Raw genomic sequence first — 12772 nt, 5'->3', positions numbered from 1 at the left:
GTGTGTGTGTGTGTGTGTGTGTGTGTGTGTGTGTGTGTGTGTGTGTGTGTTTGTTTGGCTGTCATGTTAGCAAATTACCTGATGAACGACTGGATGGAGTTTAATGAAACTTTCAGAAAATGATAATTAGAAGTCAACCTAATTTAATATGACTATAGCTTATCATCATTAGCCAAAGCAAAATGTTTTTAATTTAGTCATCTGTTGATATTGAGCTAAAATTTGGATTGGTAGTAGAGCCAACACATAATGCATGAGGACACGCAAAACGTTATTGATGGATAAATAGATGGATAGATAGATGGATGGGTGGTTAGGTAGGTAGGTATTTTGCAGAAAATTGCAGGTTCACAGCAGCAGTTATGCCACACACGGATAATATCAACAAGATATCACCAAAAAATATGTTGATACTAAAAAGAAAACAAAATAGTGTATAAAAAATTCAAGAAGGGTGTAGGGTGTACATTTAATATTAGTATGCATTAAGTATACATTTCTATATTCATTGTAGAGCTTGATGACTATCATTTACAGGGTTTAACTAAAACACCCTGTTAACATTAGCTTTTGGTTTCAAACTCTGGCCAGAAAGGCAGTGGGAAATATGCAACCTTTTATTTACTTGTGCCATTATTTAATGTTTGTGAATGCTAATATACTGTAAAAGTAAATGTGAAAGAAAAAAGGGCAAAAGGTTTTTACACATTACCTTTAAGTTTAATGTATGTGATCACATTAGAGATGCTTTTAGCTCCAAATATATATATATATTTATTAAATTTCCTAATTTCATATTAATTTAAATCCTACATGTTAAATGTAGCCGAATGAAACGGGCAGACCCAGCACAAGATGGACTGATGGTACTCTTGCGGCAGTAATCACACCCATACTTCAGACTTAAAGTGGCTGCACAGTGTGTCTAAATCATATACCTGCGATTTATGGGATCATTTATTTGTATACAGAGGCGTCTTTATTTGCTGCAGCACTAAGATCACACCTCATCACATTTAAATAATCACAGACACTTAAGTTGGGTTATTAAAACGTTAAATTTTGAAGCTCAGTATTTCCCCTAAAAAAACAAAAATAAAATGAGCATTTTGCTTTCTAACGGCACTGACAATTCATGGTGATCCAAAGATCACCATCTTATTTAACACACTAAAGCAAGCCAGATGGTTCAGTGTTCCCCTGTGCACTCTCTTTGCAATGATTGAAAGCACAGTACTCAGGCAACAACCTCAGTATGTCACTCTGGATCTCTTCACATTAATAACAAGTATTTGTAGTTAACATTTAAAATCATAAAACTGTCAACCTGGTAATAATTCAATCATCAGTCTGTATATTTTATCTCTCACTTTTTTATATACAGTATATGCGGTAACTGTGCTTAGATCAATACATTTAATTTTTCTCTACAGGTGTACATAGATCGTGTGTATTTTAGAATGTGGCATTTCGGAAACTTGCAGACAAATTCACTCGGCTTAACAGCTCCATCACAGTCGCGGCTTCGTGTGGGTTCTAGCTGTAGTGCTGAAAGCATGAAATGAATATTCAAATCTCTCATCAAGCCTCTCTGGTTGCTCTGTGTGCATCATCCCTCCCCCACTAGCATAAGTACGGTGGTCCCAGTGGAGCTTTTTCCATGCCCGACACTTTGACTTGAGGGAAATCACAGGTTGAAAATAACGACGGCTCACTTCCATTAAGTGTCCAAAAAAGCTGTCTCAGTGAAGCGGCGTACGCAGAAAGCAGGATCTTCTCAATGTGAAAAGCATCCATCACTAATAGCTCGATGCTGTGCCCTTCCCTCGAGTACTGTAAGTCAAAAATGTCAGCCAAAAAAAGCTCAGTTGACAGAAAAATAAATGTCAAGAATTTGTCCCAGGTGTTGGTTTAAATCCGAAACGGCTTTTTCTTCCTGCGTGCCCAACAACATCCATAAACAACTACTGCTGTCCAAAGATTCTGAGAGTCTGTGTTAATTACCTCCGCCAACGGCGAGGTAATGTTTTCGGTCGCGTATGTCGGTCTGTCTGTCGGTCGGCCTGTCTGTGGACAACATTACTCAAAAACTTGTGGACAGATTGTCATGACATTTACAGCAATATGGGTACTGGGCCAAGTAGCACACCATTAAATTTTGGTGATGTTCCGAATCACGATGCAGATACAGGAATTTTTTTTCTATTAATCCTCTGAGATCGGCAAAGCTGTGATGCTTTCACAGGGCTTCTGTAAAAAACAGTGAGAGCTTTCAGTGTTCATTTGAACTGGATTACACAGCACGGACTTGTCTAAATTTTGCCATAATGTGCGCATTTTTACGCATTTGTTGCGCATTTAGAGAACGTCTTGTGACCAGGAAGTGCGTGACTGCAACATGAAACTTATTTTCCCCATTTCCTCAAACACATTGTCAGTAGGCTGTACAGAACGAGGAGAGGACTGACGCGCTCAGGTGCGGTGGACTTCAGACTCAGAGGTTGTTTGTTTGAGACCAGGGGCGAGGTAATGTTTTCAGTCGCGCTGACCCACTCGCTTCATGAGCCGACTGTACCAGGAAGCACTTTATAAAGAGAGTCAAACCATTACAAACTCATACAAGGGGATAAAACAGACATTTTACACGGTGAAATATGACCGATGAAAACTTAGAAGCTTAATCCAACACCAGTTTGACGATGAATAACGTCAGGTGACGGATTAAACTTAGAAGCTTAATCCGTCACCAGTCTGACGATGAATAACGTAAGATGACGACTATTTTTTTATTCCACAATGGACGCCACCGGGAAGAAATTCCATGCATACTGCCTGCTTAAATGTTCGCTACGTCAGAACTTATTCGGCAAATGTGTTTCCATCTCTGCTTTTGTGCATTTACTCTATTACAGGATGGGGGAAATTGGACTTGGTGGAAGTTTGCACTCTCCGAGTGCTTCTAGTTCTCCTTTATTTTTATAACCTGCTATGATACCATGTCTGATTATTATGTGTGTTATCTTGCTTGGTGCTAATTCAAGAAGGTGCCATTATATTGTGTGAACTTATCTGTAAGTCACAGAGTATGAGGCCGTACGACTGTGGGGGCTGGCTGCTAAGAACCTGTTAAAACAAACAGAGACGTTAAGAAGTTATTGCTGCAGAAATGTGATTGCATGTTTTATCTTCGTAACATAGCAGTAAAAGGGACATTTTAAACTTTTTGCGAGGTGCGGGAGTTTTTTTTCCTCTCACCTGATGCATCACAAAGCATTATGGCAGTAGAGTCGAGACAAATGAGAGAGCATGATGTTCAGTTCACAGAAGAACAAATCTCTGCTACAGTGGTTTGCAAAAGTATTCATACCCCTTGAACTTTTCCATATTTTGTCACATTACAACCACAAACATAAATATATTTCACTGGAATTTAATGTGAAAGACCAACACAAAGTGGTATACAATTGTGAAGTGGAAGCAAAATTTTACATGAATCAAAACATTTTTTACAAATAAAAAACTGAAAAGTGCGATGTGCAAAATTATTCAGCCCCCCTGAGTCAATACTTTGTGGAGCCACCTTTTGCTGCAATTACAGCTGCAAGTCTTTTAGGGTATGTCTCCACCAGCTTTGCACATCTAGTGACTGCAATTCTTGCCCATTCCTCCTTGCAAAACAGCTCAAGCTCAGTCAGATTGGATGGAGAGGTTTGTGAACAGCAGTTTTGAGATCTTGCCACAAATTCTCAATTGGGTTTAGGTCTGGACTTTGACTGGGCCATTCTAACACATGAATATTCTTTTTTTTAAACCACTCCATTGTAGCTTTGGCTTTATGTTTAGGGTCGTTGTCCTGCTGGAAGGTGAACCTCCGCCCCAGTCTCAAATCTTTTGCTGACTCCAACAGGTTTTCTTCCAAGATTGCCCTGTATTTGGCTCCATCCATCTTCCCATCAACTTTGACCAACTTCCCGGTCCCTGCTGAAGAGAAGCACCCCCAGAGCATGATGCTGCCACCACCATATTTGACAGTGGGGATGGTGTTTTCAGAGTGATGTGCAGTGTTCTTTCTCCGCCACACATAGCGTTTTGCATTGTGGCCAAAAAGTTCAATTTTGGTCTCGTCTGACCAAAGCACCTTCTTCCACATGTTTGCTGTGTCCTCAACATGGCTTCTGGCAAACTGCAAACGGGACTTCTTATGGTTTTCTTTTAACAATGGCTTTCTCCTTGCCACTCTTCCATAAAGACCACATTTGTGTAGTGCACGACTAATTGTTGTCCTGTGGACAGTTTCCCCCACCTGAGCTGTGGCTCTCTGCATTTCATCCAGCGTCACCATGGGCCTCTTGGCTGCCTCTCTGATCAGTGATCTCCTTGTTCGGCCTGTAAGTTTAGGTGGACGGCCTTGTCTTGGCAGGTTTACTGTGGTGCCATACTCTTTCCATTTCCGGATGATGGATTGAACAGTGCTCCGTGAGATGTTCAAAGCTTGGGAAATCTTTTTATAACCTAAGCCTGCTTTAAACTTCTCCAAAACCATATTCCTAACCTGTCTGGTGTGTTCTTTGGACTTCATGATGCTGTTTGCTCCCCAATATTCTCTTAACCAACATCTGAGGCCGTCACGGAGCAGCTGTATTTGTACTGAGATTAGATTACACACAGGTGGACCCTTTTGAGTCATTAGCAGTCATCAGGCAACTTCTGAATGCAATTGGTTGCACTCAGGGAAAAGGGGGCTGAATACTTTTGCACGTCGCACTTTTCAGTTTTTTATTTGTAAAAAATGTTTTGATTCATGTAAAATTTTGCTTCCACTTCACAATTGTATACCACTTTGTGTTGGTCTTTCACATTAAATTCCAGTGAAATATATTTATGTTTGTGGTTGTAATGTGACAAAATATGGAAAAATTCAAGGGGTATGAATACTTTTGCAAACCACTGTATTAAACAAAATGTTCACAACAGAAATAAAGTAAACTGAGCTGATTTTTTTTTGTGTGTGTGGTAATATTTTAGAAAAATTAGAATAGAAAAACTGCAGTAAAGCCTTTTCAATTATAAAAGGCACCAGAAAAGGCTTAATTAGTCCTGGCACACACCACAAAAGACAGGCTCATCTTCAAAAGGTCTAATTACTGATGTAAATCCAGATGAGTTGTTCATCTTACCTCTTTTAGTTTAACAAAAATAAAGTTCAGTGTTTTTCGTTGTCGCATCATATTGGGCTTGCTTCTTAAATCGCGCCATATATTCTCACCAGACGCTTTTGAACAAATTTTGTCCCCTGATTAAGAAGCAGTGTCTTTCAGCTGCATGAGTTAATTGGAACACCAGAGTGCTAATCAAAGCTGGATGACGCTGCCTCTCAGGCACAGCTACAGATGGCCGGCTCCATGCTTCTTACAAAGCCTGCAGATCACTTCATTGTGGGCTATTTTTAGTGTGGTGGGAATATAAAAGACTGAATTTGGATGACAACCTTTTGGTTATAAATTAATGTGACTTAGTGACTTTTGCAAATGTAAGAATGACTGAAGAGCACTTTTGAGTGGATCTTTGCAGTGACATAGATTGTAATTGTTTCTGTTCACTTCCATGTCAGTAATACCTGCTGTCAGTTTTGCTTGTCTGCCCTGCGTGTCTATGGTGTATTAAGAACCGTGGCTGTAAGAAAACGTCACGTCACTTTATGGTTCTGATATAGCAGCACGTAGCATTATCTCCTACCACACCAGGCTGCTACAGATTTATCAGCCATGTTTGTACATTTTGTGGCAAGAAGGCAGTAACTTTGAAGGGTCACATGAACCTCACGTAAGTGTCTTTATAATGAGATAATTTCTGCCCCTCACACTGTGACTGCTGGATATGGGCACCAGTGACCCACGTGAACCTAGATAAGGAATAAACGGGTATAGATAATGGATGGATGGATGTTGCAGTAACCCAGCATTCCATTACATAATCTCGTGCTATGCTATGCTAACAATAGCTGTTGTGTACATTGTCTACTTGATTGGAGTCATACCTTTACTCTTTTTGGATGCTGATTATTTTTAATGCCCAATGAGAACATTTAGAATGGGTCAGCTACTAAATATTACTAAATATTACAGAAGGCATTATTCTGGCAGTGCAAAATTTGGATCTTCTTCAACGATGACCAGTACACCGTTCTTAGTTTGAATGTTTATTGGAAATATTTCTTTGCAAATACAGTATATTGAACAAAGCTGAAGAAGCATGAGTGCATTCAGCTCTTACAATCAATCATTCCACCATGATTACAACAGTAAAACACAACCACATCCTTTAGCGACGCTTCAAAATAAAAGCTCTTCCAGTGAATTTCTACTAATGCACAGTATTTTTTTTGTAATATCAGTTTTTATCTTCATTTTAACAGTTATTTATATGAACTAACTTATTATGTATGAAATGCATCTGTCTAAATAATTCTTCTTAACATTCGACATTTCACAACAAGCAGCAGCTCATGCAACTTATTTTGTTTGAAATAAAAATCTTCGACATGTACAGTGAGTGTTTCTCTCAACAACTCTCTAAACGTTTAAACCTTATAAATACAGCATACACAACCACAGCGTGAGCTTCTTTTATACCCACCTGTGAACATTAAACACTTGTCATATATGTCACAAGACTTGACATTTCTCAAAATGTGCTTCATATTTGGACCCACGTAGCTGGTGTTTCTGCAGCTGCCTGCATATGTGGTAAAATAAGAAACAGCGGGACAAAGCCGTAGTCAGAACAATTAAACTTTTATGACATGATCTTTGTTTTAAGCCAAACTAATTTAGTGTTTTCATAATCTAATTAACACATTAGTGCAGAGGGCTTCAACCCTGTTTTTGTGGCCCACTGTCCTGCATGTTGTAGATGCTTCAACACACCCGACTGAAATGAATGAATTATTTGACAGACTTCTGCTAAATTGGATGATATTCTGATCATTTATTTGAATCAGGTGTGTTGAAGCAGGGAAACTACTAAAACATGCAGGACAGTGGGTCACGAAGAATAGGGTAGAAGACCTGCTTTAGTCCACTAACAATATTTGACAATTATTTTTAGTTTAACATTTGGAAAAAAAAATATTTTTCAGAGCTATAACATTTTATCCCCCCATAATGCATCCATCTATTCAATATCTTTAACCACTTCTTCATTTGTGGGCTGCCTGCATCATTGGTGCCCATATCCAGCAGTCACTGTGCGAGGGGCAGGGTACACCCTGGACGGGTCAGAAAGTCCATCACAGAGCCACACAGAGACAAATGACCATTCACTCTCACACATACAACTAGGGACAATTTAGACTTGCCACTTTCCCTAACAGTCATGTTTTTGGTCTGAGGGAGGAAACTGGAGTACCCGGAGAAAGCCCACGCATACACAGAGAGAACATTACAAACTCTACCCAGAAAGATCCCCTGCCAGGATTTGACCCAGCAATATTCCTTCTGAGAGGCAACAGCACTACCAACTGTGCCTCTGTGCCACCTATCCCATAATGCCACTCATATTTTATCTATCTTTATATTTTTTAGTATCAGACATTCTTATAGCGTAAATAGATGCTTTACCCACTGATATTAATAACTTAAAAGCTTGAGACGTGGTACACTGAAGCTGGGAGAATTGGTAATATTCAGTGTAAGTGGTCATAATATATTAGGTCATTGATGTTCATGTGTTGCGTGCCTAAATGAGGTTTCTACTTTTTGTAAAACCTCTTTTCTCACTTAATTAAATTTTACCACACCATTACTCGTCTTATTCTACACATGGCAGGGTCACCATTATTGGATCTCCATCTCTTTGTGTATAAAAGTGATTTTTATTGTTGTTAAATTATCGTCCCTCGTAGATACCCAAATGTTCGCACAGTTTTAATGGACTCTGCAACGTTTGTACTTCAGTGGCACTCTTCCATTAGCATCACATTACAGTGCATTTTTGTTTTAATAACGATGGAGTAACAGTCTCACTCTGTAATGCAGAAAAAAGTATTTTCCACAAATTGAATGTAGGGTGTAGAAATATTACTTCTAAGCCATTATATCAGACTCTGAACCAAACGTTGGAGGTGAAGTGGCTCAGATAGAATCGAGGTACGATTGGCTGTTCAATCCCTGAGCACGCCACGTGTGGAAAAACAATGAAGCCCTCCAGGCAGTTTCTAAAGGCATTTTAAGCACCTTTCATGCTAGCTTTACCTTTTATTTGTTTGTGAGCTAAAGAGAATTCCTTGAAGTGCTGCTGGAACCTACCTGAGAATAAAATGGTGCTCTCTAAACGCCCCATTTACCTCCTGCATTTATTCTTTTGGAGACGTGTTCCGCCAGTAAGAAAGAAACACATTTACTTTACATTTGAATCACTCAAAGATTCAACAAGGTTTTTACCCTCACTTTTGAGATTAGTCGAGTATGCACACCTCGCATTTTCCAAATGTGTTTTTTTTCCTTCAATCCTCACAATACTGGATTCTAGTGAGATTGTGGTCTGTTTGTAAATTAGAATCCTGAAACTAAGGATTTGTTCTGGAAAGGAACTGGTTCATCTTTGGGAGAAAAAAGCTTGTCTGAAAACAAGACTGAACTCTTGTGTACTGTATGAGGGGCCGTGAGAAGTTGAATTGGATACTTCATTAGATTACATGAAAGCTGAAATGTACCCTAGCTTTTTTTCAAAGAGGTATTTTCTGTGTGTTTAAAGGAGTATGCAGAGTTCCAGTACAGACGGAGACATCGGCAGCGCAGACGAGGGGACATGTCCAGCGTCCGAAGCAACACACCCGACCCCGATGATCTCAGTGATTCTGCTTTAGGTACTGAAGTGGTTTGAGTTCAGTTTTAAAAAACGCCTTCAGAACTTGACAAGCTGCTTCTGTGGATTTTAGTCTATGTAACCAGTTGGAGGCTTTTTTATTAACTACATACCTCACCACTGTATAAAGCACATAAAGAAGCGACAAGGCCAACCATTGTGTGCCGTACAATTAAAAACAATCTGATTGACAAGTTTTTCTGTACCCTAGCTGTAGGTTCTCATGTTGCAGAATGTCGGACTAATCACATTTACCTTGATGGTTTTTTACCAAAAAAAAAAGACCATTATCTGTATTTATATAATTTAAATGGAGTCAAAATGAAGACTCAGACACCAAAAATTACATCAGCTCTACTTCGTAAAGCCCATACTTGTAATCAGTCAGTGCCCATTTGATTTGTCTTGGCTGGGTGTAGAGTTGATGTGTAGTTTGGAAGCCAGTAAAGAGGCTCTGCTTTGCCAAGAATCATTTATTCATTTCAGTTAAATACACTAAATGAGTACATTTTCTGGGTAAATTCTGAAGGTCCACATCCTGCCAGGTGGCTGTGACAGTGTGCAGCAAACTGAGAATAATTTCACCACAGGTGGTAATTAGCAGTAGATTAAATTGCTATTGAATGGCGACAGTAGAGTCATCTTAATGATGGTAATTTAGACTCTAGTATATTTATTTCTGTTCTTTCTGTCCATTCCCCCCCCCCCCCCCCCCCCCCCCCCCCCCCCCCCCCCCCCCCCCCCCCCCCCCCCCTCTCCCCCCCCCCCCCCCTCAAAAAGACGCGCAGGATTCTGGAGGTGGACGCAGACCAGGCCCTTTGATGGTGAGTTCTCAGTTTCGTTCATCTAAGCTCAAGGCTTTCAGTGCTTATAAAGTCTTTAAGTTGAACAAACTTAATTTTACACCTTATGGCGTCTTTCTTTATCACAGTGATGTTGGGCATTTTAGATCATTGTGCCATTTCTACAAAGAATAGCATCATCTAATTTAAAGCTATAATAGCTGTCAAAATATGCATTTTTAAATGTAATATTTTTATGCTTTTAACGCAGTTTCTGCACAGTTATATTATTGGGGGTTAATGTAACTCAAACTCATCAGGATTATTGTAAAACTGTTAGAAAACATCAAATATTACCCACCTTTGTTTTCAGCTAAATTTGACAATCAGTAGTTTGGAATATTGGCATGTGTCATTTGCATAAAACTCCAGAGCCAACATTTGCTTTGAGACTTTCCACCCCTCCTTCTTACATTTTCACTTTGACCTGGCGCCTCTCTGACTTTGTTTACATTCAGGGATTATTTTACAAACTCAGTAGTCATCCCGTGCCCAGATTTTCAGAGGTGAACTTGTCAGTGTCTGCATGTACAAATACCTGCAATTGTTGGCAACAAAACCCGGACTTTGTGGGTGTCATAGCCCTGTGGGTTGGGTGGTCGTCCTACAATCAGGAAGTTGGGGGTTAAATCAGTAAGATCTTGCCGTAAGAAATATACACGAGCTACACGCCACATGGTATGGTACAGTAAATGGTTAGAATGCAGAGATGCTGCAATCTGCACAGGTTACGTGTCACGTACTTGATTTATTTTTTATGAAACTGAATTTTGTCAGTTTAGTGACAAACTTTGGGTAGTAATTGATGCATTTTAGTAGTTATTTTTGTTCATATTTAAAAATGATGTATGTTGACAGCTTTTATGGTTTAAGGATAATAGTGGAGTGCTTTTGAGGATCTTTGGTTTTGTTGGGATTTTTTTTTTTTTTTGGGTAGTGTACAATTATCGAATAGCTTGTAAAGTAGAAATATACACTGTGAGGTCAAACACATTGTGTTTTTAGGTGCTAATAACTAATGTATATCAGTACTACCATCAGGTTTGTGGTCTGTTCTTAGTGTAGCTCACGTTGTTGATATTTTTTACCTCAATTATTCTTCAGGGTCTTGATTCCCTGGATGAGGATGACCCCAACATTTTACTGGCTATCCAGCTGTCACTCCAAGACTCAAGGATGGCAGGGAGTGGGTCCAACCAAGATATCCTCGCCAACGAAGCTTCACTCGGTGCTATTGGCACCTCCTTGCCTTCTAGGCTGGAGCAGAGCGCTCCAGGTGTTGAAGTCCCACCCAGAGCTTCCTTCAGCAGCTCAGAGCTGCTGGAGCTCGGAGATAACTCGGCGAGACTCGGCACCGTCTGCAGCCAGTACTCTGCCGCTGCGGGCGGGTCCATCTCCGCGCAGCACTGCGACGCTCATCACCGGGCGTCCATGCCTGGAGGCCGTAACTCTTCCACGGGCCTCTTCTCCTCTTCCACAGACACAACCGACTCCATCAGCCACGACCCGTCTTTGTCCTCTGCACTGCCCACAAACGCCAACCTGCTCGGCAACATCATGGCTTGGTTTCACGACGTGAATCCTCAAGGCATCACCCTGGTCCCCCCAATGTCCTCCGACACAGATTCAAACCTGAGTCCAGACCTTGCGGGCAGAGATTACCTCCCAGATGACGACAGGAAACCTCAGGAAACGACAGCAGACATGAGCCTCTGCTCTCAGAGGCCGGGCGACGTGGAGGAGAGAGAGTGCGCCGTTGCAGAGAGGCCGACTCAGTTAGATCTGGTGGGGCTAGACGCCATGCCGCTACCTTACATGGCAGCCATCGACGCCGAGCTCGCAGAGGGCACGGGCTCAAAGAGCCGCCACGTTGACACTCCGAGATGTGACTCCGGGTCCGACCAGCTGCCCAGCACCAGCTCCTCAGAGTGGGAGGAACACGTGCACCTGGTATGACCTGCTCACCTGAGACTGGGGGGCTTCAAACCACTACAAAGTTGAAGTAAGCTACTCTAGTGGAATGTAGTCAGAATGAAAAGTCAGTCACACCCAGCTGGTAAAGCTGGGAAGAAGGATTAAATTCTTTAGTTTCAGTGCAATCAGATCACTTCCTCCTTTTTTTTTTTCTGCTACTGTAAGTATGCTTATCTCCTGCAATCAAAACACTAATAAGATCACAATTACCATTTCCTGGGAGGTGTTTCCTGTGATGAACGTTGTTCTGATAAAGATAAGTAGCCTTCTCTAGAATCAAGTTTAGTAGAAATGAAATCTGTGGAACTTTTTAGCTACGCGATTTTATTTTTTCCTCCACTGTTTTAAAATCTACTGTATCGTTCCGCACCAGGTGAGCAGATAAAGATTTTACTTCAGTATTTAAACAGTTTCTACACAGGCTGAGTCCGTTCTCAGTCTGCTCATATCTGCCTAATTTCTAGGTGCCAAACACTGACTAACAAAAAAAGCACAGTTTGCAATCACCAAGTGGATTCTTTAAAGCAAATTGTGCCTGCTTCTCACAGTCTCAGCGAGCCTAAATGTGAACTCCTCGAGCCATATTTCTATTTAAGACGGTGGCTCGGATATTTTTCAAGATCCACTCGCTAAAAAGTTGTGTGCCGTGTAAAGATGTACAAAACAGAACCACGACGGTTGTGTAACTTTATGTGAAGCCCTGGCATTAGGAAAAAAACAAAGATTATTGTTGAAGTGAGGAAAAAAAAAAGCATGTGGCCCGGATTTCAAAATGGACGTGTTCATCTCAAAGCCCCGGTTTGGATGGGAGGGGGTGGGGTGGGGAGNGGTGGGTGCTGAGAGCTTCAAAACCGGCAAACGCTGACAGGCCCAGAGGGGCTGCGCAGTGTGATGCAGCGCACACGGTCGGATCAGCTCACTTTGAAACGAGTCGTGGCTCTTCTTAAAGTTTGAGCTGTGCTAAAAAGATGTCTTGTTTTTATACCACAGGGACGGACGGTCGATAAGATAACCACACCGTCACCTCTAGACTTTGATGCATTAATTATTACAGCTCAGTTCAGTGTAGGAGTTTAAATAAAAAAAAAAAA

General features: G+C 40.9%; 1 protein-coding gene across 2 annotated transcripts in view; it reads left to right on the top strand.

The window, feature by feature from the left end:
- LOC106514231 (ankyrin repeat and IBR domain-containing protein 1) overlaps positions 1–12772 on the top strand; it is a 56539-nt gene extending 43767 nt beyond the window's left edge. For both annotated transcript variants that reach the window (XM_014003389.1, XM_014003390.1), the window contains exons 18-20: positions 8755–8866; positions 9646–9689; positions 10812–12772. In XM_014003389.1, coding sequence (XP_013858843.1) covers positions 8755–8866; positions 9646–9689; positions 10812–11663 — 1008 coding nt within the window. In that variant the 3' untranslated portion in view covers positions 11664–12772. The remainder of the gene's footprint in view (positions 1–8754; positions 8867–9645; positions 9690–10811) is intronic.

The sequence above is a fragment of the Austrofundulus limnaeus genome, unplaced genomic scaffold, assembly GCF_001266775.1.
Source record: "Austrofundulus limnaeus strain Quisiro unplaced genomic scaffold, Austrofundulus_limnaeus-1.0 Scaffold18, whole genome shotgun sequence".
In the NCBI taxonomy this organism is placed as follows: Eukaryota; Metazoa; Chordata; class Actinopteri; order Cyprinodontiformes; family Rivulidae; genus Austrofundulus; species Austrofundulus limnaeus.
The sequence above is the reverse complement of the archived record's forward strand: the minus strand, read 5'-3'. Positions and strand labels throughout refer to the sequence as shown.